General features: G+C 37.3%; 1 protein-coding gene across 1 annotated transcript in view; it reads right to left on the minus strand.

Annotated features, from left to right (window-relative positions):
- Positions 1–26,760, minus strand: part of ADCY3 (adenylate cyclase 3) — a 2,166,879-nt gene that overhangs the window by 320,598 nt on the left and 1,819,521 nt on the right. Inside the window, exon 14 of the mRNA XM_044062394.1 lies at positions 1,086–1,167. Within this exon, the coding sequence (XP_043918329.1) occupies positions 1,086–1,167 (82 nt within the window). The remainder of the gene's footprint in view (positions 1–1,085; positions 1,168–26,760) is intronic.

Here is a 26,760-nt window from a genome sequence, read left to right on the forward strand (position 1 = left end):
CTGTTCCTTCCCTTGCTGTATAGCTTCAAGTGAATGTTTATACTGGTTTCCTGTGGAGGGCTCCAAAATATCTTCATATGGCACCTGACCAATTCTTGTTCCACTAGTTTCCCTTTAATTTGGATATCCATTGCTCTATCCTATTGTGGTGCTATCTGAATTAGATTTTCTGCACTAAATCCTTCACTTTGCAGGTACTCCATAACCTCAGTTTCTATTTCTTTAACTTCTACATTACTAATCTCCTTTTCTACTTTCCCTCTTTCTCTTCTTATTTTTTGTATTGTAAAAATGTTCCATGTCCAGTTGCCTTTGCCTGTATTTCTTTTCAAATATCTTTGGTGCTGCTCTTTTTGTATTGATTAGTTTTGCTTTCTCCTTTGCATAAATATTGCACCATATTAAATCTCTTTTTCTTTCCCATGTCCATATTTCTTCTTCAGATGTCTCCTGGTCTTCCTTCTTCTCCTTACTTTGGGGACTCACTCCATCATTCTACACCAAATCCTTCACTTTGCAGACACTCCATAACTTCAACTTCTATTTTTTAACTTCTACTTTACTAATCTTCTTTTCTACATTCCCTCTTTGTGATATTATTTTTTTTTTGTGAAATGTTCCATATTCGGACACCTTTGCTTGTATTTCTACATTCTGTCAATGAGGTAGTGCTAATGAACACTGACAATATTTCAGAAGAAAACCTGGAGGACAAAGGCTATGAGTTATTAAAATTTTGCTTCCTGTAGTCCAAGGTTTAATTCCCTCAGTCTCCATTTGCCTACTGTTGACTCTGAGTAAGTCACTTATCCAGAAACTGCTGCCTGAAATGAGAGTTGAACCCAGTGGACTTAACCTAGTTAACAAACAAACAACCTATCACAGTCCATCAAAAAATAAATAAATAAAACCAGAAATCTTTGCTGAGTGTCTGCAAATCACTATTTAGCATCTCACCATATGCAAAAAACAAAACAAAACTCTGAGTGACTGTCTATCACTAATTCACTGTCCCTCTTCATCCATAAATCAACATAATAAGACAGCAAATTATAGTATGCATTTAACACATCATAAAAACTCACATGTCGTGCAAAGTAGTAGAAACTCATCATCATAACGAAGATCATTGAGGTCATGGTATACTTGGAGGGTACTAATGATGACCTGCAAAGGCAAAAAAAAAAAAAAAAGGCTTATTAGCATACAGGTCTCTGGTAGTTCAGTGGAATTCAAATACAGACTAGTGTAAGTGATTCCCTACTTGGCATACCTCTCTCTCTGTCTCTCTCCCTCCCTGTTTAAATAATATTTAGCAAACAGTGTTTCAGAATGAATTTCAGAACAAATAGCTACACATACAAAATATGAGAAAAGACCCGAGAACTAGGGCTTAATAGCATTAGTGAATTAGAGCAGAGCATCTGTGAAGTACAATAATTTCCATATAATGTTTGTTTACGATTTTTATAAAAGTCTTCAGGGACAGATATCTGCTGTGTATGAAATCACTGTACAAAGTTTGTTTACGTCTTTTGGCTTTTCCCGGTTAGGGGTCGCCACAGCAGAACTCCGGTCCGCTAATGATTGGCAGTAGATTTTTACATGCTGGCTTGCCGGGCCTAACGCACAACCTTCAATGAAGGAGCGCCCATTCACGCATGTTGCCACACAGAAGACACTCTGAGTATCGAACGGGCAACGTCTAACTGTGAGGCGACAACGCTACCGCAGCACCACCACCGCAGTTTTAAATCACTGTACAAAGTAATTCAGTTTAATCACAGAAAAGCTCAGATACCCACTCTCTCCTTAAATTCATTAACAGGAAACTGCTGACATGCTGTGGAAGTGTATACTCATTTATATAGGATTTTTCTCTCAACATACTAACTTTGGTATATTGTGATTTGCAGGAGAAATAAAAACAAATTAATTTTTTCTTTAAAGGCAATTTATTCCATCCTCTTACTGAGTGGTTTTGGTTTGAATGTTCAGTGAAAAAACACCTAATATCATCTCTGAATGTATTGCTCCTGACTTTAGGGATGTGGGAAGCATCCATTCATTCTGTTGGCTCAAAAATGTTGCATATGAGACTGCCTACAGGCTCTCAACTTACAGGCAAAAGAGAAAAAAATATAGTGTTTTAGAAAATGTACAATTGTTTACAGAATCACTGAACTTATTTTAAATTATTGGGTGCTAGTGTTCCATTTATTTGAAGTAAGATATTTTCCAAATCTTAAGAGAGTTTTCATGCAATATTTTCCTTTAAGCAATACTACAGACAGAAACACTGTGTTCCTTTCATGAGATGTATAATGATATGTATAACACGCACCTTCAGATTTCTTTTGCAAATGAAAACAAATTATAAACACGTATCAGTGACTGATGTTATCTTACATTGGTAAGGGGTTGGCAAAATGACAGAAGAATGTGAGAAAGAGAATTATAAAGTAGCATTTACCACACAAGTCACAAAGTAAAAATTAATTTAAATGATGCAAGAGTTTCATTTATATTTGTTGTTTTTCCACATGCATCCTGTCTGTTGTTATAAATGACATGTACAGACAATGCAGAAATGAATTCACCAAGCTACATTTTCAGTGAAACAGATCAGCACTCCAATGACAGATATGTACTAGGGATGAAAAAAAGTGTAATTTTTTTTTTTTTTACCATCAAGAAGAATAAATCGGAAGCTCAAAAAAGTCTTGAATTCAGCTCCTCAGAATTAGTTTCAGACAATTGTTTTGTATGGTGTACAGTAACTATGTTTTTTTTTTTTTTTACTGTCTTCCTCCATGTTGCTACATCCTATCATCACTAATGCAAGTCAACCTCTAGCTCTGAAAAGTGTTTCCTTCTTTTTTAACAGGTGTCTTTTCTTCTTAAGGGGCATGGCCCAGAAACATCAATATAGTTAAGTGACATCCTCGGAGTTACACAGCTCACAAGCAATGGCTGGAAGAATCAAACAGGTCTATATTATTTAACATTAGATGTTCATAGCCTTAGCCTTCTTTGTTTTAGCGCCACATACTGCTGTAGCTGGTAATGTGACTCAGACTTTCATGGAACTACTAATTTACTTTTTATGTGACATTCCAGCTATATAGACAAGCCCTTGGGTCAAAGATTTTCCACCTAAGATGTCAATTTATTAATCAAGATAATTAATACAGTTTTACGTGTATTGTCAGTCAGATTCATACTGCCAATGTCACTGTTTTTCCAATGTTTTGTGGTGTCCTACCATGGACAGACAGATTCCTCACAGTGACATACTTGCTGATGTGTTAACAACATAGATTTTGTGGTTTGGAGCAACAACAATGTTACACCAAGTTTTCACTGTAAGCTGCTCTGAACAGTTGTCAAAAGCAGTCTATCCCACATCATGCATTCTGAAGTCCAAAATTTAAATTTGCGACTTTCCATAAAATCAGAACTGTTTCTTGCTTATAGATCATCTGTTAAGGAAGGAATATTTAAGACAAAAAATGATGTCTTGTTATCACACAGCCACCAGCACTTTTATGGTGTGCAGAGGCAACAATGTGGGCTCCAGTTATTTATGTAAACTCAATATCAAATGTTGAATAACAGCATTTTCTATAGCTTTACTATTTAGTTCTGTGGCATGCACAAACATCTATGGAATTTAAATAAGTCACCTGTTACTGAAACACAGAAAAACAGCTGTCAAAAGCAGTCTATCACACATCATGCATTCTGAAGCCCAAAATTTTAATTTCTGACTTTCCATATAATCAGAACTGTTTCTTGCTTATAGACCATCTGTTAAGGAAGGAATATTTAAGACAAAAAATGGTGTCTTGTTATCACACTACCACCAGCACTTTTATGGTGTGCAGAGGCAACAATGTGTGCTCCAGTTATTTATGTAAACTCAATATCAAATGCTGAATAAGAGCATTTTCTATAGCTTTACTATTTAGTTCTGTGGCATGCAGAAACATCTATGGAATTTAAATAAGTCACCTGTTACTCTGTCTCAATAGGGCTAGCAAGTGTGCGGAAAAATGGAAACATACTCGGTTGGTACCAGTGGCAAAGGGGAGACTTCCCCTCTGAAATGAAACTTACTTTGGGTCAAGCTTTAACATCAGTAAGAGGCATGCAGAAGATACCTGGCAAAAACATGGTAGTGCAAAATATTAATTTAGAATTATCTTTTAATCTAAAATCACACCAATTCACTGCTTTCACATGAAATCTTTTAATTTCTACAAAATATTAAAATACTACAGCATGTGGTACATCTGAGTCATACTGCTGCAAACTCTCTCAAAACTTCTTTGCAAACAGGAACTGAGACTCTGGATTTCATAATATTGGGAATCTCTCCAAACTCTCAACGTACACCACTCTAGTTTCTAAACACACCTTCATATCAGTATAGAAAAATATGTCCAGTAGTTTCACACAAAAAGGACCCGTTTCAAGTATAGGAATCAACCAGCAAAGCAGCTAAACGTCAGTCACTTTGATTTTTTAGTAACAATAACCTTAGCAGAAGCAACTGCCTTTCAGCACCTAGAGTCATCTTTGTCTTTAGATTCAACTGTTTGCTTAACTTCTGATTCCACTTCTGTCTGAAACACAACAGACATTCCATGGACTTATATTTTAACACTAACTAACTTTCTTTCTTCAAACAGTATTATATTTAAACAATTTTTTTTTACCATCACAGTGAATGCAATCCAAAAAGTCTTAACTGATTTAAAAAACATCAAATGTTCCAGTTTGGACCTGTTCAAATAGCTTTCAGCTTCTTCTGGGAAATTAAATGCATCCATTGATAATGTTTATTTATTTTCCTTTTTAAACAAGAAACATCATTATTAAATTATAATTTATGACATGGCAATCATACATTTATATAAATGAAAAAAATATTGACATATTTTACTTGCAAATATTATATACAACTTATAATCTATCCAGTCAGTGTCACTCATTCAAATTCTGCATTCTTTTGAACCTCATTCCTGCTCCAAAACAGTATTTTGCATGTATTGTTCCACAATTCTCATTTTTCTCAATGTAATTTGCTCCTACCCTTTTCTAAAGATCCCATTTCCAGTTGTTTTATCTTTGTTACTATAGTCACTACATCAGTTTAAACTTTGATTTCCATTTTTGGCAGTCACCATAATTAGACTCAGCAAGGCCAAAACATGTCTAGGCAATTTAGACCCTGTATCATAGCTCAAAAAATGATTTCCTTAGTTATACCAATATCCTCACACAGTATTTCTGATAGTGTAGTCTACAGGGATTTTTTAAAGTCTGCCAACTCATTACATGCCAAAAATATATTCCCGATTACCTCTTTCTTCTCTGTCATACATCCAGCATTTGCTATCTACCCAAGGAAAATTTCTTTGGCGTCTACTTCGGGTATAAAAATACGTATGTAAACACTTCCAAGCAAGGATCATAAATCTAGAATTTGTTGCATATTTGGGAGACATACATATATCCCCCATTGTTTCTTTGTGAATTGCTTATCCAATCTCTCTTCCCAATACTTTCTAACCTCCTATGACTGATTCTTATAGTTATTATGCAATATTTTATATGCTCTACTAATTATCCCTTTTTTAACAGCAGCTTCTGTTCTAGAGTCTTATAAGTGCTGGTCTTTAGGTTAGGATCCTTCTATTTCTTTCTCTTTGCCTATACTCTGATATCAATCCTCGATATGGAAATCAGTCTCCGGCCTGCAGTCCGAATAAATTCTTGGCCTCTTCCCATTCTATTATCTTTACCTCTCTAATTATTTGCTTCCAATACCTTGGTTCTTTTGCCAGTTTTCTCCAATAAATTCCAGCCCACTCTTGCCTGTTGTCTGTAGCTCTAACTGTAGTCATCCCTATCATCAGAATCTCCTTTTTCCATTTTTGTGTTGACTTAGTTCTTCAAATACTTTCTACTAGTTTATTAATATAATATTCTGTATGGTTACTGATATTCTCCTTAAGGACCTGAATCCAAAATCCCATTTTCTCTTTATTTCCTGAGCTTACCTAAACTTCTTCATAATTAATTTCCACTTTGAAGTATAGCTTTCTGCTTGTGCTACTGTATGTAAACAAGCCCTGAAATACCCCTTCAAATCAGGTAATCCCAAACCACCTAGTTCTTCTGTTGGAAGAATCAGCTTATCCCACTTGACTCTTGCCATCTTTCCCGCCCATGTAAAAATGTTCAGCTCTTTATTAATTGCTATCCACAACTTCTCTGGTTGATAAAATATGTCTGACTTGTGTATAAAATTAAAGGGACTAAAAACATGTTGATTGTTTATATCTTGCTATACATATCTATTATAGAGAGCTTTCAATTTCTCAGTTTTCGTATTACCATTTGTTTAGTCTCTTCCCAAATATCCATAGCTGCCACAAAAGAATCCTTTTAATCCATACTCCTAAGTACTTCATTTTATCATGTCCCCATAAATATGGGTGTTGCTGAACCAATCCATGTGTTAGTACATAGTTTACAGCTATTGCCTTTGTTTTATCTTCATTAATTTTGTATCCCAAAAAGACTTGAAACTGTCTCAAAATGTTCCACAACACTGAAATGCCATTTTCTGGTTTTATCAGGTATAAAATATCATCTGCAAATAAAGTCAGTTTTTCCTGACCACCATACCAATTATATCATTGAATTCAGAGTCCCTTATTTTCTTTGCCGATGGTTATAAATATAATGTAAATAACAACAGGGAAGGAAGACACCCCTGCCTGGTTCCTCTGCTCAAACAGAACTTAGAAGTGAGGAATCCACCTACTTTAATTTTCACCTCTGGTCTCGCATATATCCTCCTAATCAACCTTATAATTTCATCATGCTTCCATTGCCCTACTCATAAAATCCCACCATACTCTGTTGAATGTTTTCTCTGCAGTAAGGCCCACCAACAACAGTCACATTTTCTCACATTCTGCTTTCCTCTGGATCATCACTGTTATATTTATGTTGTCAAATGTTTGCCTCCCCTCTACAAAACCACATTGATCCATATCTATCAATTATGGCATCACCTTTGCCATTCTTTTAGGCACTATAGACATAAACACTTTATAATCATGGTTTAGAATTGAAATGGGCTTATATGAAGCTGGCTCTGATGGGTCTTTACCATCTTTAGGTATTACACCCACCGACATTTTCTTACAGAATGTTGGTCCTTCTCCTACTTTTAAAATACTGTTAAACCTTCCAGATCTTCATCAGTTTTTTTCCCTCCTAGCTTCAAAGCTTCCACAGCAATACCATCTATTCCTGGGGACTTTCCTGTAGATTGATTATACAGAACCATTTTTATGTCATCTCCTCTGATCCTAAGGGTTAGCAATTGAGCCTCATCTACGTCTAACCTTGGCATATTTAGTTCTTCCATAAACATTTCCATTTGTACCTTTTCTTGGTTTCCATATTTCTCTGCTTTATATACATATTCAAAACAATTCCGAAATCTTTCTAGAATCACTACAGGATCATTGGTTATATTACTTGTAGTAGGCGCCCTAAGCTTTTCAACAGCCCTTTCTACTTATTGTTGCCTGAGCTGATGTGCTAACAGTTTTTGTACTCTGGATTTATTATCAAAAACAGTTGCTTAACAGGAGTCTTTCTAAACTTATGCATATTATCAAGGTAATCCCTTATTTTCTGTTTAGCATTCTGCAATTCCTCATCTTCTTGTTCTGTGAGACTCCGCCTATTCTGCAATAATTTAACCTTTATCACTCCCTCTAAATAATTCTTGTTACTTCTAAACCATATCTCTCTTTTATTTCTACCCTAATTTTAAACTTCACTTTAATTGTATCCCACTCCCTAGCTATATTTTCAGAACAGATTTCTATCTTTCCTAATAATTCCTGAATAATTTCCACTACCCATTCCCTAAATTCCTCTCTTTTTACTAGATAGGTGAGAAAGCACCAGTGTCTCATTTCTATTTCATTACCCTGCATTTTTATTTTAGTTATTATTGGAATGTGATTTAAAATAGTTATAGAACGCATATCAAAACTTTCAATTAAATGCACATGTTCCTGTGAAATATAGGCTCTGTCTAGCCTAACCCAGTTTTGGTACCTTGGGAAATAATACGTAAATTCACTCCAAACTCCTACTATTGAATTAACATCTTCCATGCCAAGTATCTTCATAAATTTCTTTAAAAATCTACCCGCTTTCATTATATTTTCCCTTTTTAGCCTCCCCGATACATCCTCAGTGCTGAAAATCAAATTCCAGTCCCCACCTTTAAGTAATAATCCGTGCTGAAAGCTGATTATTTCTCCCAGAATTTTCTTACGCTCCATTATAGTAGTTTAAGTGGAATATAAATATATGCCATTGTAATACTCCTCCAAGTAGCTCCTTAGTATTACAAATTTGCCATTATCTTTTTTTATCTCTTCTATCACTATTGGAGCTTCTCTTACAATTAATATAAGTACTTCCCTTTTCTTTGCTCCATATATTCTGCTAAATAACCATCCCGAAATATTTTCTTTATAAAATTCACATGCCCTGTTTTTACAAATGTGTCTCCTATAGCATAGCCATTTACACTGCATATTTTTAATATTGCTCACTACTCTTTTTTTTTGTATATATCTGTAAGACCATTACATTTAAAGAAAATACAGAAAGTGTTCTCATTATAAGAAGTTATTCTTACTTGTTTTGTGTAGCAGCTTTTTTAAATGTCTAGTTTCAGCTTTTGTGTTACATGCACACACTAATGTTAGACAGGTTGATCTTTTATATAGTTGCTTCTTGTCATATCTATTTGAACCTCTGTCACATCTTACAAACCTTTTTGTTTTAGTGAAAACCCTCTAAAACAAACAGAAAAGCAAACACAACCCCAGAACACCTCTAAAACCTATCAATACTAGCACATAAAGCTATGTACATATTCAAATATTGAAGTTTAACCCTCCTAATAGGAACAATTGTCCCAGACTGACAGCCACACTCGCACACTTGGAATAACACATAAGGAAGGTTATCCATGCTAAGACCCATGGTACAGCCTGTGCTTCTAATAAGTGCTGTCTGTTTTTGTCTTTTCTTTATTCCTCTCCTAGATCAGACAAACAATTGATTGCTTTCAGAAAACATTATCTCTTAGCCATTGAAAGAAAGAAGTATTCTGATTTTATTGCATCTTATCAGATTGTTTCCATATAGACATGAGAATCAGATACATAGTTGCTTCTACAAGCACTCATTTTTTGCTAGAGGAAAACTTTTTATTATATTCAGCGTTCTTTTTTATTTATTTGCTTCCTCTTAAAACTTGTTACTAGATCAATTTAAGGGCCTTAATTCAGTCATTCCCTTATGCAAGACTAAGAAAAAGCACATACATGTTTTCTTTTATCATGCTGTTTTGATCAAACTTTTCTTCTTTTTTTTACATTGTGGTGTCTACATTTCTTAAAACTGAAAAAGGAGAAAGAAAGAAGTATCCTTATTACACTCAAAAATAACTGAGAAAGCTTTACTATATAACAGGCAGGTTATGCCATGCATTATAAAAATACTATTGTTAAGAATAACATTTTGTTTTACTTACAGTTAACTCTTTCCTTCCTCTTCCCCTCTCCTAAATGTTCTTCCAAACATTAATGATATGAAGTGGGGCATACACTTTCTAGTCTCCTAGACGTTTAACAAAATCAAAAAAGTCCAATATTTCCAGGTTCTGGCATGTTTCACAAATATAATTAATGCTTTGTAATCCCACAATTATTTGTCAATTGCTGGTTTTCTTCCTGTTGATTTCCATTTCTCAGATCTGGTCTCTGCTTCATTTCCAACATACTCCTGGTTCTTCTAGTCAACTCTTGTGCTTTTTCCTGTGTCTTACGCATTCCCCTTTGAAACATTGAAAAAGGTTTCACTGGTACAGTCTCTCTGTGGGCTTTATTACGAAAAGAACAAAAAGCAGAATTTTATTCTGTTTGATAGCTCACTTTTTGCTGGACAAACTTTTGTATTTCCTCCTTAGCATGTTCTGCATCAAAAAATTATTTTGACCCTCCAGGAAAGAATATTCTAAAAATTGCTGGATACAGCAGCTTGATTCTCATGCCTGCTTCTCGACATTCACTGATTAGTGGAATAAATGTAATCTTCTTCTGCCTGGTGTACAGTGAATGACCATTTTCCACAAACACACTATTCTTCTGCCACAGTTTTGTCATAATCAGCTCTTCCTGCTGGTAGGATTGTATCTTTACTATTAAAGGTCTAGGCTGCTTCTCATGGCCAGGTTTGGAGCATACACATTATCTGCCCTTTCAATTAACAACTCCTGCTGTGGAATAACAGTTCAGTTGCTTATTTGTGCTTTCTTAAAATTAATACAGTCTATTTCTCTCATCTTCTTGGGTACAGCAGAAAATGTCAGGTTTCCCCTACGTTCTCTGTCATCTAACTCTATTATTTTTTGAAACATCTCTTCTTGAGCAGCCTCATACTCACCCAGCCTTTTCTTCATTTCCAACTCTGATTTTTGAAATTTTATCACCTCATCTGAACATCTATTAAAAGCTTCTTCCATTTTTTGCCACACTTTTTATATTTGGGTTGATATACTCCTTCAGTGTTTCATTTATTTTAATCAGCTCTGAGTACATTCGACTTATTTTTTTTTCTTCTAGGTTACTAGTCATGTCTTGTACCAAAGTTGGAGCTTGTACTGCTTTTTGCTGAACATCTGCAGAATTCTTCCCAGTCAATGTGTTCCCCTCAACTTTTGTGACTGACTTTCTTTCAGTTTCTCTGAATTTCTTTTTTGCTGGCATCCAGGCAATACACTATCTAGCCAGTTACTAAAATTTACCCAAAAAGACAAGTTCACCTGCTCTCTTTTCTAAGTTTCTATTTTCATTCTGGAAGAGCTGAAATTAAGCTGTTACTCATTGTGCAGTAATCTTGGAAGAGATACTGCTTATTTATTTCAGCAGGATTTTTCACAGCTGGATTTGAAACTCAAGGATTTGAACAATATTTTTCTTGTTTCCTGCTCCATGCTATTGATTTGGAAGCTCATTCTTACATGTACAATTTTCACTTTACTTGTGTATGATAGCATTGGGATTCTGCTAATGGACTGGATCATTCAGTGTATAAAATCCTGTCACAGTTGTTCAACAGTCTTAACTGTCAGGCTTGATACCATTTACCATTTAAGCTTATTTAGAAAATAGGACAACAGGACCACAAAAATTAAATTAACTTCTTAACTTCATTATCAGACAAGAACACTAGACTTCCAGAAGTTATTAAACAAAGAAAATTCCTTATCAAGCAGATATTTCATAAGCTCACTTCAGATATCCATTTAAAAATGAAGGAATTTGCTTTCGTTAGCAATACATTATACTGGCAAGGAGTGCAACTAGATTTTGGTGTCTGGCTCAACTTAAAATTAAATATAAAGATTCATCACTTTTTGGTGCTTGTAGGAGCTGACAGGAAAGGATAGGAGTGTAGCCAGCTCAAACGTCCTGGGGCACGAGGCAGCTGTGGCTTACCATATGGGTGACACCTAGTTAGGTGTTGTATCTCATGCAGCATACACCTTTAAAACCAGTCAACACAGTATGTAAAGGGGAAATCAGCATAAGGAGGCATGCTTCCCTTGGAAGGCAGCACAAAGTGGAGATCAGAAGAGCAGTGAAATGGAAGGGGTGCCCTGCCAGTGAACAGTTTAGGCTGTCCTGTAGGAATAATAAGCTAGCCTGCTGTCCACCACCCAAGTTTTGCTATGGAGTGGATGAGATGACTGGGATTCCTGGGCAGGAATGAATGGGTGTAAGGCTTTGGCTAGTCTAGCAATGCCTGGCTTCTGCTCCCTTAAACAAATCAAATCGTTGAAATGGGTGCCGGTAGAGGAGACATCAGGGTCAGTTATGTGTGGGTAATTTATTCCTATCCTTTGCTATGGCTACAGAGGCTATAATATGTCTGAGGGTTTTCTTAGCATTCTGAAATAATAATATTCCCTCTAAATATTGGGTATGGTCTCATCTTTCTTGAACTTACACCTGTCTTATCTCTGATATTCTCATGTATAGTTTTGATATCTTTTTCAGGCTAATCAAGGCATGTTATTACACATTTTGGCAGGGTAGCCTGCAGTCTATTTAAGTGCAGCTTCATATTTATTTTACAAGGTAAGGAAAATCATACAAATAAATTAGTTACATTGCTTCTTCAACTACTTGCTTATATTTTTTTGTACTCAGTTAACTGTAATTTATTTTCCTCTCCACATTTCGAAGCCCAGTATTATATGCAGCTGTTAGCAATAACTCACACAGTGCTGCTGTTTAACTTCATAACAATATACTGATGTAGGATCTACAACACTCAAGGAAAAAGGAATTCTAATTTCATCCTGTTTAGCATTTCTTATTATAACAACTTATGCTTGTTTCTCAACCTACGTTTTTAAAAGAATTTGCACAGGGCTGCAATTTTAATGTGCAACATTATATTCTGACTAGAGACTTCAGTACACATTTCAGCAGTACATCAACAGTACACTCTTCGATTCTTAGTTGAGCAGTTAAAAGACATCCCACACTACTATACACATTGCTGTCTTCTTTATGTTAAATTGATTTCTAGTGGTTCAAATCCCCAACACTTCCTTAATCATTTAGATCTGCAACACAAAAAAAATATCCTAGGACTGACTACATATTTACAATACAATAATTCAGTTCTAATCCCTTACTTGAAGAGTTCAGAATTAGAGAATATTTCAGTTTTTTTGAACTGAAGCTCTTTTTTTAATATACTTACCTGAATTAATCATGGGGATAAATTCCAAAACCTTTTATTGGTTGTCTGATCTCTGCACCATTTCTTCATCTTTCCTTAACATTTTTTATCTGACATAGTCTAAGTGGTAAGCTTTTGCACCTAAGTCACTCAAAATAAATAATCATATTTTTAAACAAATTTCAAATTGTACAAAAACTTTAACTTTTGAATGCTTGGCATTTAACTGCAATAACCACTCTTTTCATCACACTGGTTTGCATTTTACAGCTATATAGCTTATTACTTAAGAGTATCTCAGCTGAAAACAGATAGTTGGCACAATAACAGTCATTTCTTTTGTCGATTCCCTTGCTCTCCTTTGGGTCAGAGATGATGATGATGCGAGTTAGACAGTTGCTGGCTTTGGAGCTATACACCTGCTGCAGCTTTTGCTGTTATTGGTTCCATTCTGGTGCTGCTGTAACTTATAAATGTACCTGTGTTTCCTGCCAATAGTAACACTTTAAGATTTTGAACATCATTTTTACCTCTTTGTTTCCTCACATTTTGAGAGTTTATTTTTTTTTTTATTATTAGGTTTGCTGGACAGGCACAAAACTTAAAACCACTCACAGGATGGTTATGAAAATGCTCATTTGTGTTGAAGAGAAGGTTTTGTGAATTGTGAGGTGTTTGATATGGAAGACCGGTTTCATTAACAGATGTACTGTGTGAATAACCAAAACATGCAAATGTGTTGGGGATATGATTTATTTATTTAGAGGACACCTGACACATTGAGTTTCTCTGTTAGATCATAAGAGTACTAGTTCCATATTGTACAGAAGTATGGCAAATAAGTAAATGGAGGAGTATTCCTTGTTTTACTGTTTTAAGGTTAAATACTGTTACTTTGATGGCATACTATTTTTGTGTTTTTGTTTTGTTGGAAATTGCTCCTGTTTGAGTTGTGTTTGGGTCATTTTCCTGCAGGTAATACGAAATTTACACACAGCTGCATTTGGCCATTGACTGGATGAAAATTAGGATCTACAATATAATTACATAAACAAACGTGTAGATCCACTATGCTTTTATAACAGTTTCTCTATTAGAGACTTGGGATAATATATTTTACCAGTGGCAGTGAAGACTGTTTTGCTGTTTTATAACTGAAACATGGAAGAGTCATTCACAATCAATGGAGCTTATCACAATTATTCCATTAAAACCAAAACTGTACAGTGATAAGCAATTTATGTGCACAGATATAAATGGCAACTGGACATAGTACTCAACATAGCCACAACACATCTAGAATAACACAGAGCACTGAGTTTGGCAGCCAGAATAAAATTAAAAGAAAAAAACATGGCTACCAAGACAAGAACATTATGACTGCCACATTCCCCTCTACAGATTAATATGTTGATGGGTTTGTTTAATATTTAGAAAACATGGGAGAAAGGAAAAGCGGGTAATAATACTTACTGCAAGAGGAGTTCCAATAGTGCTAGAACAGGAGAAGAATGGCAACAATGGTAGAGTTGTGATAACAAGAGATCAATAGCAAGAAAAAAAGATTACAATGGCATGTATTTCTATTCCATCTAAAACTACTACTAAGAAGCATAAAATAATTATGGGAGAGGTAATTAGCTTCCAGCAGGGAATATTATCCATCAGTGGAGACTGGAACCTGACATGAAATAGTGAAGATGCATCGGGGGACCAACAAGAAAAATGTAACAAAAGAGGGCAGATTCCTGATGTGAAATTACTAGCAAAAACTCAGATAGAATTTACATATTATTCTCCAAGTTATAATAACTGAGCTAGACTGGATAGAAACTACATTTCACAAGAGCATGGGAATTTGACAGTTTTGAAATACATCCAATAATTATTTCTGACCACGCACCATAAAGACTAAAATAAAGATGAAGGATGTTGTTGTTGTGCCTTTCGGCTTTTCCCGGTTAGGGGTCGCAACAGCAGAACTCCAGTCCACTAATGATTGGCAGTAGATTTTTACGTGCCGAGTTGCCAGCCCTGACGTACAACCTTCAACGAAGATACACCCATTCATGCACGTCTCCACACAGAAGACGCTCTAGCTGAGAATCAAACAGGACAACGTCTTATTGTGAGGCGACAATGCTACCGCAGCACCAACACCGCAGTAAAATAAAGATGAAGGATAATCAAGGAAAATTACACAAAGGACCCTTCCTACTTATGTATTAAAAACAGAGGATTTACAGGAATGAATAAATGCAAGAGTTGCTAGGATTGTACAAATGTCTTCTGAAAGAATAACTGAGGAGTGGGATAAAACGAAAATAAAATGTAAAAATACTGCAGACATGACAGAGAGAGGGAGGTGTGAGGAAAGAATTAATATGAAATATTTAGCAGGACTGTCAAAGATTAATGTATCATAGATAAAAGGGAATATTATGGAACAAGAAGAACAATCATTGAGTACTAAAGGAAATGCAAAGGAGTATTTGGGTAATAAGCATGAGTTTAGAAAGGTAGCTGTTAACCAAGTATTTTATACTAACAAACCCAGAGCAGAAAAAGTATTAGCATAACAAATTAGGCAACAGAAAAGTGAAAGGGGTGTTGCCAAACAAAGGAAGACTATGACTAGAAAAATAACCAGAGATCCTATAGAAGTACTAGAGTTATTTCAGAAATTCTATGAAAATCTGTATAGAGGAGGAGAATCAGTGAATCAAGAAAAGACACAAATGGAAACATTTATGGAAGATTTAAATATGCCAAGGCTACAGGAATAAGAGGCTCAGGACCCAATAGCTAAGATAGGAGAAGATGATAAAAAACTGGAGCTGTATAATCAATCAGTAGGAAAGACTCTAGGAACAGAAAGCATTACAGTGGAATTTGGGAAGTTAGAGGAGAAGTGATAAAGGTCTGGAAGCTTTTGCTTAGCAACATTTTAAAAGTAGGGGCAGTATCAGCATCTTAGAAGAAAGCTTTGCTGGCTGTACTACTCAAAGAGGGCAAAGGCCCTTTAAATCCAACTTCATATAGATCAGTTTCAATTTTGAACCATGACTATAAAAGATTTATTTCTATATTAGTTAAGAGAATGACTAAGGTGTTGCCAAAACTGAAGGATCAATTTGGTTTTCTGGAAGGGAACCAAACATTTGACAACATTAATAGAATGATGATGACTCATATGGAAGAATAGTGCAAGCAGACCCTGTTATTATTGGTGGGTCTTGATGCAGAGAAGGTATTCAACACAGTTAGCTGGGATTTTATGAGTAGAACAAGGTGTACCAGCTTTTATCTGCTCTTAATGATTAGTTAAAGAAGACTGATACTTCATCAAGAGAATGGTGTGGGAGTAACTCCATATCGTTAGAGTTGCAGGATTAGCTTGGTTTGATGAAGAGTCAAAAGCTTTGGCTAAATGAGTAAAGACTGTGTCAGTTTGCTTTACTCCATCCATATTTAAGAATATATTTACATTACACAAGCATTTCAGTGCAGTCTAGTACAGCTGTAAATCATTTTCCTTCAAGTATTCTAGTTTATGGATTTTTGCCTGCAACCCAGCAGTTATAGTCAGGACACCATGGGGGAGAAATGTGCAAGATGTAAGGTATCCTGCAAATCTGACGCACACAGCTACTCTTCTGTAAGTAGCACTGTTTAGGAAACACGTTAAGTTACAGAATGTTAAAAATATAATTGGTTATGTATCTGCATGGTCACCTCATGTTTACTAATCTGTTTAGTATTTTATGTAACTCTGGGATTCTACTCTAGTGAAGAATGTCATATTAATAACAGAAGCTTGCTCAAACATACAGATCAGGTGTAATACAGGACATGTAATACATAACATGCAAATATTGTTTCCCAGAATTTAGTCAACACCTGTCCCTTTGACACTAATTGAAATAACACTGTTGGTGCTAGAGAACTGTAATACTAAAATGAGAAATGTGCCCCTTCCTAGGTATTGTGATCTTGCACTTGGAAGAAGCAGGGGGATATGGGGGGTGCAGCATACCTTTCAACTATCAGGATTTTTACAGAATGTGTAGATTTTTGTGTGATATTTTTTGGCCTGTTCATCATAACGTGTGTTTGTCAGGGTTTCCTCCGGGTGCTCCGGTTTCCTCCCACATCCCAAAGACATGCTGTAGGTGGATTGGATACTCTAAATTGGCCCTAGGTGTGAGTGCATGCATGTGTGTGCCTTTCGTGGAAGGTTGGGTGCTGGGCTGGCAACTCGACACCGTAAAACTCTACTGCCAATCATGAGCGGACAGGTGATCCGCTGTGGCGACCCCTAACTGGGAAAAGCCGAAAGAAGAAGAAGAACAATGGCAGCATTTGCTTCCTAATAGAATAATGGGGTTACTTAGGAAGATGTATGAAGAGTTAGAGGCAAGAATCAAGGTGGGAGGATTCATCTCTGACAAGCTGGATTTGAATAGACCAACCAGGCAAAGGTGCTTTATACTTAGAACTGGCAAAGAAAATAAGTCTCTCACAAATGTTAGGGTATGACTAACATGGTACTTACAAAAAATTAGCTTTATTTGCAGATGATATTATTTTGCATTTGATAAATCCAAAAAAGGATATCTGATACAAAATAAATGAGAATAAAACAGACTATAGCAGTAAACTAGGTTCATAAAATACACTGGTTCAGAAATACCCACATTTATGGAGATGTGATAAGATGAGGTATTTACGTATTGAGATTAAAAAGGATTCTATTATGGCAGCTAAGGATATGTGGGAAGATTAAACAAAAGAAACTACAAAAAGTGAGAAGTTGGAAACTCTTGTCAATGTATAGTTAGGTACAAACAGTGAAAAATGATTTTAGTCCATACTGTTTACAGGTCATGCATATTTTATCAACCAAAAGAGAAGCTGTGGAACATAATTTAAAAAAATCGAAGGATTTCATTTGAGAGGGAAAAGAAGGTGGTTTAGGGTTGCCAGATTTGAAGGGATACTTTAGAGCTACACAGATAAGGCTCATATACATAGCAGAAGCAGAAGACTACAAATAAAATTGGAAATAAAAGATGTTAAAACTGGGGAAGTACATGAAGTAAGGAGAGATTAGGATCTGGGTGCAGGCACTTAGAGGACTAAGTACACCTTAATCAGCTTAGCCTCCTTCTCACTCTTCAACTGCAAACTAACCAAACATCACCCTGCCTACAACCTCAGATCTCGGCCCACCTCTGATACCAGCCTAAAACATCTCATAATAAACTTCACAGCACAGGCCACTGTTTCTCAGTATTAGCTCCCCAGTTAAGGAAATCCATACCAACAATTATTAAATCCATTTCTACCTACCAGAAACTCAGACTCTTCAAAATTATCTCAATGTGAATGCTTTCTCAAAAGCAGCATCACCTATTTATGAGCAACTTCCTGTACCAAGAAACACTAATTACCCTCTCAGATAATTAGCTCACTAAAGAAGTTATGATCAACCGACCTATAGCTCATTTACGGAATTGTCCTCCTTCTTCATTTGTCCTGCTCTCCATTTATTTACTTCCGACCACTTTGATATGGTCTGTTATTTTCTGCTTCTCTACTAACATCCCCATTGCTCTCTTTCTGACTTATTTCCATTAATCCCTGGTCTTATCTCAACCCCTCAGTATTATTCTCCTTCCTAAGCAGCAGCATATCTTGTACACTAATGTAAATATGTTATGTAATATCATCTACTACATTTTGTGCAAAGCAGTGCATTGCCAATTTTTAAAATTGTACTTATTTTACAACCAGTATAGTATTTAAAAGTATGTGACTTTTCTGCTTCTTGTACACCTGGGTTGAACCTGAGAAAGATTGATATGGATCTGAGCTCTACCCCTGTTGACAAAAAAACAAATACAAACAATAAAGTAATTTATTTGCTACCTCACTGTTTTGTCACCCAATTTACATGCATCATCCTTAGTGCAGAAGAATGGCAACAACTGAAAACCCTGTCTTACACTCCACATAAACCAAACTGGTGGTAGCTGTACACTGCAAAGGAAGTCGCACTAATCTGAGTTGCAGCGATCATCTACACTGAACAGAACATAAATCAGCAAACTCGGTGGTCAGTGCAAACGCTCTAACCTGAAAACAGATGAGCTTAAGTCCAACAAAACCACAGACTTAAAAAGTAGATGGCCAAGCTTGTCACTCATGCAATTTAAATCTAAAGGAAGAAAAGGGATCTTCAAAGGAGGATGGAGATGCAGAACTCACTTCTGGAACTGTTTAGCTACTATGTCCAGAAAAGCATCCTGGGTAGAAACAGACATGGGCATCATGACCATGTTACAACTATGACTCAGACAGTATGAGTGTTTCAGGTACATTATGAGCACCTGATGCTATCAAATGTGATAGCACAAGATACCGCCTCACCCAGATATAGAATCTCTGGTGAATGGAAGTTTTCCAAATACCTTTAGTCACCTCTGATGCACCAAAAAGAAAGTCTGACAGAGCCACTGGATCTAAATCTCCAGCCACACATTGAGTTGTGGACTCTTACTGCACAAGCTAAGGACTTCTTGGCTAGCAAAGAGAATGTTTCCTGTTCTGCTGTCAGCCTGAAACCAAATCCTTTTCAGCCACAGTAGTCCACGAGGATAATGCTCGGTCTTTCTTATCTGAATTTTACAATTTGGGCATGGAAACTGAAGGAATGATGAAAAAGACTACAGGATTCTCCTGGCACAGGAAGGCCATCCCACTCACTGCAGATTCTTCCTAGGTAGGGCTATATATTCTCATTTGTGACAAGCAGGTCAATTCCCAGGATTCCCATTCCCAGAATACCCAAACTAGATAAAACTCTCAAATCCTTTACACAAGAGAGCTGAATGAGTGGCACAGGGATTACACAAACATGTTTGGCTCTTGAGGGATATGAGTACTAGACAGAGTGATGCTCCTCTCCATGACCCATGGCAAGGTGTGCAGTGCCTCTCTGCAGAGGAGGTACAAATGCATGGCCACTTGCTTGATTACATATCACAAGGGGAAGTGGTTATTAAACCATATCAGGAGGAGAATCCATTTCAGCTTCTCTCCATAATTTGTTTTGCAAGTAGGACTGTCCTTATTTATAGATGATCTACCCCTTCTCCATCTATATGAAGCTGAGTTTCTCCCTAACACAATTTGTGTAACTTGGACAGCTGGATGAGAAACTGGAAATGTACCCCTAGTTTAGCACCCATGTCTCTAATGGACACAGGCAGGCTATAAATGATTCTTCTCCCAGGCACCTGCTTGTAAATGTTTCATCTCCCAAGCCCTGATTATGCTATCAAGGTTACCAGAACTTAGCACAGATTTGAGATGCATGGCTAGGCTTTAAAAGGCCTCAGTGGTCGTTAGCCTACTACACACTTATGAACCTATAAACCAAAAAGGTTCATTAGTGCTTGGTAACTGTACAGTCACCGGCACCTCACAGTTCATTGCAACACCCACATCCTCAGGGCTGAAAAAGGCACCATGAACATGAACTAACTACAAATCCAAATTATCTTCCCTAACTAAGGATAACCACAAGGCATTCTTTAGTTACATCCGTAACCTCAAAGTTAAGGCCCAGAATTGCACTGAACTCGTAGTTAATGGTACTACATATATGGAACCTGTGGATATAGCAAACCTGCTGGCTGACAGGTTCAGTGAAAACTTCACTGCCCTGTCCCTACCACATATACCCCAAAGCATCCCAAACACCTGTCACCCACCTAGTATCTCTAAGAAGCAAGTCTTAAATGACCTCTCCAAGGCCAAAAACACAGCCTCTATGGGACCAGACAACATCCCGGGCTGTGTTCTACATGGGTTAGGACAGGAATTAGCATCACCATTGAGCAGGCTTTGCAATCACAGCCTAAGCACTGGCTTTGTCCCAGCAGAATGGAAAACAGCTACTGTCATCCTTTTGCACAAAGGGGATGCATCCACTGACCCTGGGAACTACAGACCCATTAGCTGACCAGCCTTATCTGCAAAGCCATGGAACAAATTATCATGGACCTTATTAACAAAGATACAGGAAATCTCCAAATGCTCGACCCCACCCAGCTTGGCTTTGTCAAGAGGAGATCATGCCTGTTAAACTTGGTGGACTTCTTTGAGACAGTCACCAAAGCCTTGGATGAGGGCAAATCTGTGCATATGGCCTACCTAGACTTAGCCAAGGCGTTTGACACAATCCCACACTCAGGCATCATAGATAAACTCACCCAGCTGGTTATCAACCCATATATTGTCAGGTGGGTTGCAAACTGGCTCACTGATAGAACTCATATGGTCAAAACAGGGGAGTGCACCTCCTCCAGCAGACCAGTAACCAGTGATGTTCCATATGAATCGGTTCTGTGACCCCTACTGTTCAGAATCTACTTCTCCAAAGTACAGGCTAAAACTAAAGGACTGTGGCTGACAAAGTTTACTGATGACTGCAAACTAGGAGCAATCACTGAAACCCATAGCAAAGTCAACATACTACAAGAAGGTCTTATGCAGAATGACTGATGCCCAAGTCATGGTCATAAACTTAATGCAAAAAAATGCATTATCATCCTCTTCAGCAAGGGTGATGTTCCTTCACACTACCACATCAATTGCAATACCCTCAGCATTCAGGTTGACAGCAACCATAAATTCAATCACCATGTCTCCACAGTGGTAAGAAGAGCATTTTATATTGCTCATCTCATAAGTAAGGGCATTGCCTCCAGAAAAAAGAGGTTATAACCCTCCTGTACTCTTCCCTCATCAGGTCAATAATAGAGTACAATGCTCCCTTTGGTATGTTCTTTTCCAAACACCTGCAGCAATTGAAGAGACCACAAAGGGTCCTTATGAAGAAAATTCAGGGTCTTCAAGATCTGTCTTATGCAGGCAGACTGAAATCATCGTCACTTTACTCTGTGTCATACAGATTGCTCAGAGATGACCTGTGTTTTGCATACAAAGCAATCTCTGACCCAGCTTTGATGGAAATGCTGCACATTCGCAAGTCAAATGGCACATGAGTCACTCGCTCAAAGGACCTTAACCTGGTATATGGCATCAACAGAACTTGCTACTGAGAAAGATTTATCTAAGAGAGGTTGACTCACCTTTGGAACAAGCTTCCTGTTCATGTTAAACAAAGCCCCTCATTGGTCCTATTTAAGCGCAATTTGGAAGACTGGATAGGTAACCGGAAATTCACCCTGGGTGTTCCACCTGTGTCCCTCTTGAACAGGGGCAATAGGTGCTGATTTTAGTGTCTGCTTGAACAAGACACTCTTGGGAACATGGGTTGAACTTGGCTAGGCATGTAAAGGACCTGGGGCCATTAGCCTAGTAACCTCCTATGATCCTGAGAACATCACATTTAGAAGGCACAAGAGGGTTTGATATTGGACTATTCTTTGCTTCCATATTCAAGATGCTAATGTTACTATTTCTCATTTCTCTGTGTTGGCATTAACAACTGGCAATGAAAGACACTGAACTCTGTGTTGATAAAGGCAATGCTCTGAAAGGGCCTCTACAAATTAATCGAAATACCAAACCACTCAAGTCAGGGACACCACCAATGATGGGTCTACCAGGAGCCAGTCATCCAATTAAAAAAAAAAAAAAGAAGTTCCTTTTTTTTCAACTTTCCCATTACAGTGGCCAACAGCTCAGTAAATATTTTGGGAGTACAAGACAGACCAAGTAATATTTTTTATTTTATTTATTTTTATTTATTTTACATTTGTTAACCGGACTAGTCCAACTGGATACATGTTCATTTTCAGTGGAGGCCCGGGGAGAAAAGCTCCAAGTTAAAAGACATTCTATAATACATATTGAAAAATATACAGAAACAGAAAATCTAATACAAAAAAAATTAGCACATGACATAAAATAGAATTAATCATCTTCAGTGTAACAAAATTTACAAAAAGCACTGAAAGAAAATGAGTAGAAGTGTTCAGCATGGTAAGTAGTACTCAGGAAAGACAGTGTAAGGAATTGAGAAAGGGAGGTTAGTTTAGAAAATAGGTCCCTGAGGAGTTCTGAAAGAGAATATTATGTTTTGATGGTAACAGATAGTTTGAAAACACCAGTTAGTCAGGGTTGGTACAAGAGCATAACCAGTGGTTCGAGAGGAAATGTTTTAGGTTAGTTTTGAATAGTGGGAGAGAGGTTAGGGTTGTAAGGTTTTGTGGTAAGTGATTCCATATTTTACCAATTGAATTAGAGAATATGGAGTCCCCTGCTAAATTATTTGATAAGGAAGTGTGAATCTACATTTTGTTAGTGGAGCGTAGATTCCTCAAGTTATTATATGGTGTTATGAGGGTAGAGATAATTGGGGTGGTGTAGGGCTTTATGGGCATTTATAAGTTGGTTAAATTGTAATAGGTGAGGTAATTCAAGCCAGCCTAGTTGTTTTAGATTCTGACAGTGATGAGTCCTGTATGGAGAGTTAGTGGCAAATCTGGCAATATTATTATATGATCTAGCTAGTTTGTTGAGATTATTTTTAGACAGATTGGTATATATGGGGGAAGCATATAACAGGGTAGAGATTAAGTGGGTTCTAGCTATTGTGGTTTGGGCTAGTGGTGTCAGGAAATGTTTGATTCTATAGAGGGATCCAAGTTTTTTGTTAATAGATTTTATTGTAGTGTTTATGTGAGTGTCGAACTTTAGTTGATTATCAATTGTAATACCTAGGAGTTTGGTGGTGGGGTCTGGAGAAATAATGGTACCATTGTTGGATGTAAGTGTGAAATGAAGAGGGGGAGACAAGTGAGAGGGTGTAAAGAGCAATAGTTTTTTTTTTTGGGTTGAGGAGAAGACAGTGGTTGGAGAAACATTGTTCTATAGTGGTGAAGGATTTTTGTGTGAGAGAATGAAGTTCAGTTTGGGATGAAGCAGAACAAATGATTGTAGAGTCATCAGCATATTGAATGCAGGTAGAGAGGGGAATATAGAGATGAAGGTCATTTATAAAAATGGAAAACAATAGTGGACCTAAAATGGAGCCCTGTGGGACACCTAGGGAGGTGGGAAGGAGGTCTGAAAGATGGTTTTGCCAGAGAACTGCTTGTTTTCGGTTTTCCAAGTAGGATGTAAACCAGTTCATAGCAGGATTATCAAGAGATAGCAACTTTAGTATGTGAGGAGAAGTTGATGGTTGACCATGTCGAAGGCTTTAGATAGGTCTACAAAGAATGCTGAGGAAAGAATATTATTGTTGGGATTTTTGTTGATGCAGTTGGTAAAGGATAGCAAGGCTGTGGTGGTACTGTGGAATGGCCGGAAACCATGTTGACAGTTAGCTAAGAGATTATAGCTGAGTAGGTGGGTTATTAATTGTTTGTGAATACATTTCTCCATTATTTTAGCAAGTGGAGACAGTAGAGCCATGGGACGAAAGTTAGAGTACTCAGTGGAGTCACCACCTTTGTGAAGAGGAATAATGTGTGAGATTTTCCAAATGGATGGGATAGTAATAGCACATTATACTGAAAGGGATGCCCTCCTGGACTGAACCAAAGGAACCTCCTGTAAGGATCTCAAACACTAATTTGCCAAAAAGTGTTCATCATGTCTTGTAACACCACTCAGATGTCCTGTAACAATACAAGCATGACCCACTTGAGGGTCACTATTCAGCACATGATATATCAGATGTCCTTTCTGAAGTCACTGAGGTCCACAACGTGATGGAAACCTTCTAGCCTTTCTGTAACTAAGTAGTAGTAGTAGGAGGATAATTTTTCCTTTTCAAAACAAGAAATACCATTTACAGCCTCTCTGCTGGATGCACTTTGGTCCTATCTGAAGGGGTCTGTACAGAAGACCTAATTCTGTAAAAGATCTCTCTCTCTCTGGGAAACAGTATAAAAGCTGTATGACACACAAATACTAGACCACACCTAGCATCCCCTGGCTCTCTGTGATGGACCTCCAAACCACAGCATACTAGCAGGACTACCCTAATGGGCAGTTCTGGACTGTAATCAGGACAGCAGCTGCTGGGCTAGTAGGTTCATTCTCCTTGGAGACTTGGTTGTCTTAGCTGGGAGGAGGACAATATTAACACATGAAGGTGTTCCTCTGTCTATGAGGGACTTTCTCCTTGATAGCTGGCCTAGCTTATGGAGACTGGAATGGCACATGAAGGCCTTCCTCTGTTTATGAGGGACTTTCTCCTTGATGGCTGGCCTAGCTTATGGAGACTGGAATGGCACATGAAGGCCTTCCTCTGTCTATGAGGGACTTTCTCCTTGATGGCTGGCCTGGCTTAGAAGATGACATGGAGACTGGAATGGGAGGTCATAAAGTCCTCCACCAGAATGATGTCCTCTTTTCTCTTCTGGAGGTCCTCAGCCAAATTCTGGGAGGGCTGAATGAAGAAATCCTTCATCCAGATAGGGGCATCCATGATGCTTGCTCCAGCTTTGCCATGAGTGAGACAGCTTGTGTCACAGTACTCCATATGGGCACATGTCTTAGCCTACTGCTCTAGCACAGCATCACTGCAGAGTTAAATGTAGGTGACCTATTATGCAAACAACACAAAGGGTCCCAATCAACTCATCCTAGAATCCAGATTCAGGAGGGTCCAATGCTTTTATCAGTGCCCAAACACAGAATATACTTTATAATTAATAACACAACTCACAACAGATACTTTACACTAACATCTTCACTTCCAACCACTACACTGTTATCCAGATGTACTGCTTCTATTACTAGCACACTGCCTTTCAAAATAAACAGCTTACCACTGTTAATACTCTGCCTTTTCAGCTATGTAGTTTTCCATTAATACCATTCTGACACTTAACATTCTGCATAACTGTAAAGTAAGTTTCCTTATCCTGCACAGATCAATGGTCTATTTTTTGTAATTCATTCTGATAATTAGTGTAAAACTGTTAATAAAAATCACTAATGCTTTTAAGCCTCAAGTAAAATGCCCGCTAGAAATGTATGCAAAGGCTGAATTATGAATGGAAAATCCATGTATATTGTAAGTTTTATTTATACCTGCGTGCAGAATCTCTTATGTACATGAACAACTGTGACTAACTGAGACAGACTCTGAAAGATAACTCATAACAACGATCCCTGTCTATGAAGCTTCCTGTACATCAGTAGCTCATGTAAATATCTGTAATGACTTAAATTGTCTATTGTACAATCTTTGTCTGTTACTCAATCTCTGTAAAATATATATATATATTTTTGACTGTTGCAAAATGTATGTAAAAGCTGCTACATTAATCTGTTCATATTGTCTACTGCTTATGGCCTAAGTTATGGCTGAAAAAGATCCTTGGAGATAGGGCTGTAACGAGGGTGGGAAGAAGGAGAAGGATAACCCTGGCACAAGCTGTTAGGGGCACAATAGCCTATTACCAATTGAATCTGAGTACAGTTCTGGGATTAATTTAAGAAGCTGCAGGTGATATCATGCAAAAAATCTGTTTAATTGGCTTGGCAGTTTTCTAAATAGCCCAGCAGTCATAGTCATTTAGAAGTACGTCCCAATTGAGAATAAGGCAATTATGCATTACTAGAGGTTGTTGTAACATTATTTGGGGGGGGCAGGTATGGAGCTTCAGTGAAGGCTGGCTAGGCTGCTAAATGAACCATTGAAGAGCAGTTTTCTTTTAGCACAGACTGCCTCAGGTGACTGGTGCACAAAGAAACTTGAATGAAAATTAAAGCAATTGTGGACAGACCTGTAGAGTTAAAGAGTGAAGTGAAAAAACATGTTTTGCTTATTGTTAAATAACAAGTCTACTCTGTGATTCCTTCCTTATTACATGAGTTGAGTTCTTCTGTTCCGCT

The sequence above is a fragment of the Protopterus annectens genome, chromosome 2.part1 (assembly GCF_019279795.1).
Source record: "Protopterus annectens isolate FY-2018-M chromosome 2.part1, PAN1.0, whole genome shotgun sequence".
NCBI lineage: Eukaryota > Metazoa > Chordata > Ceratodontiformes > Protopteridae > Protopterus > Protopterus annectens.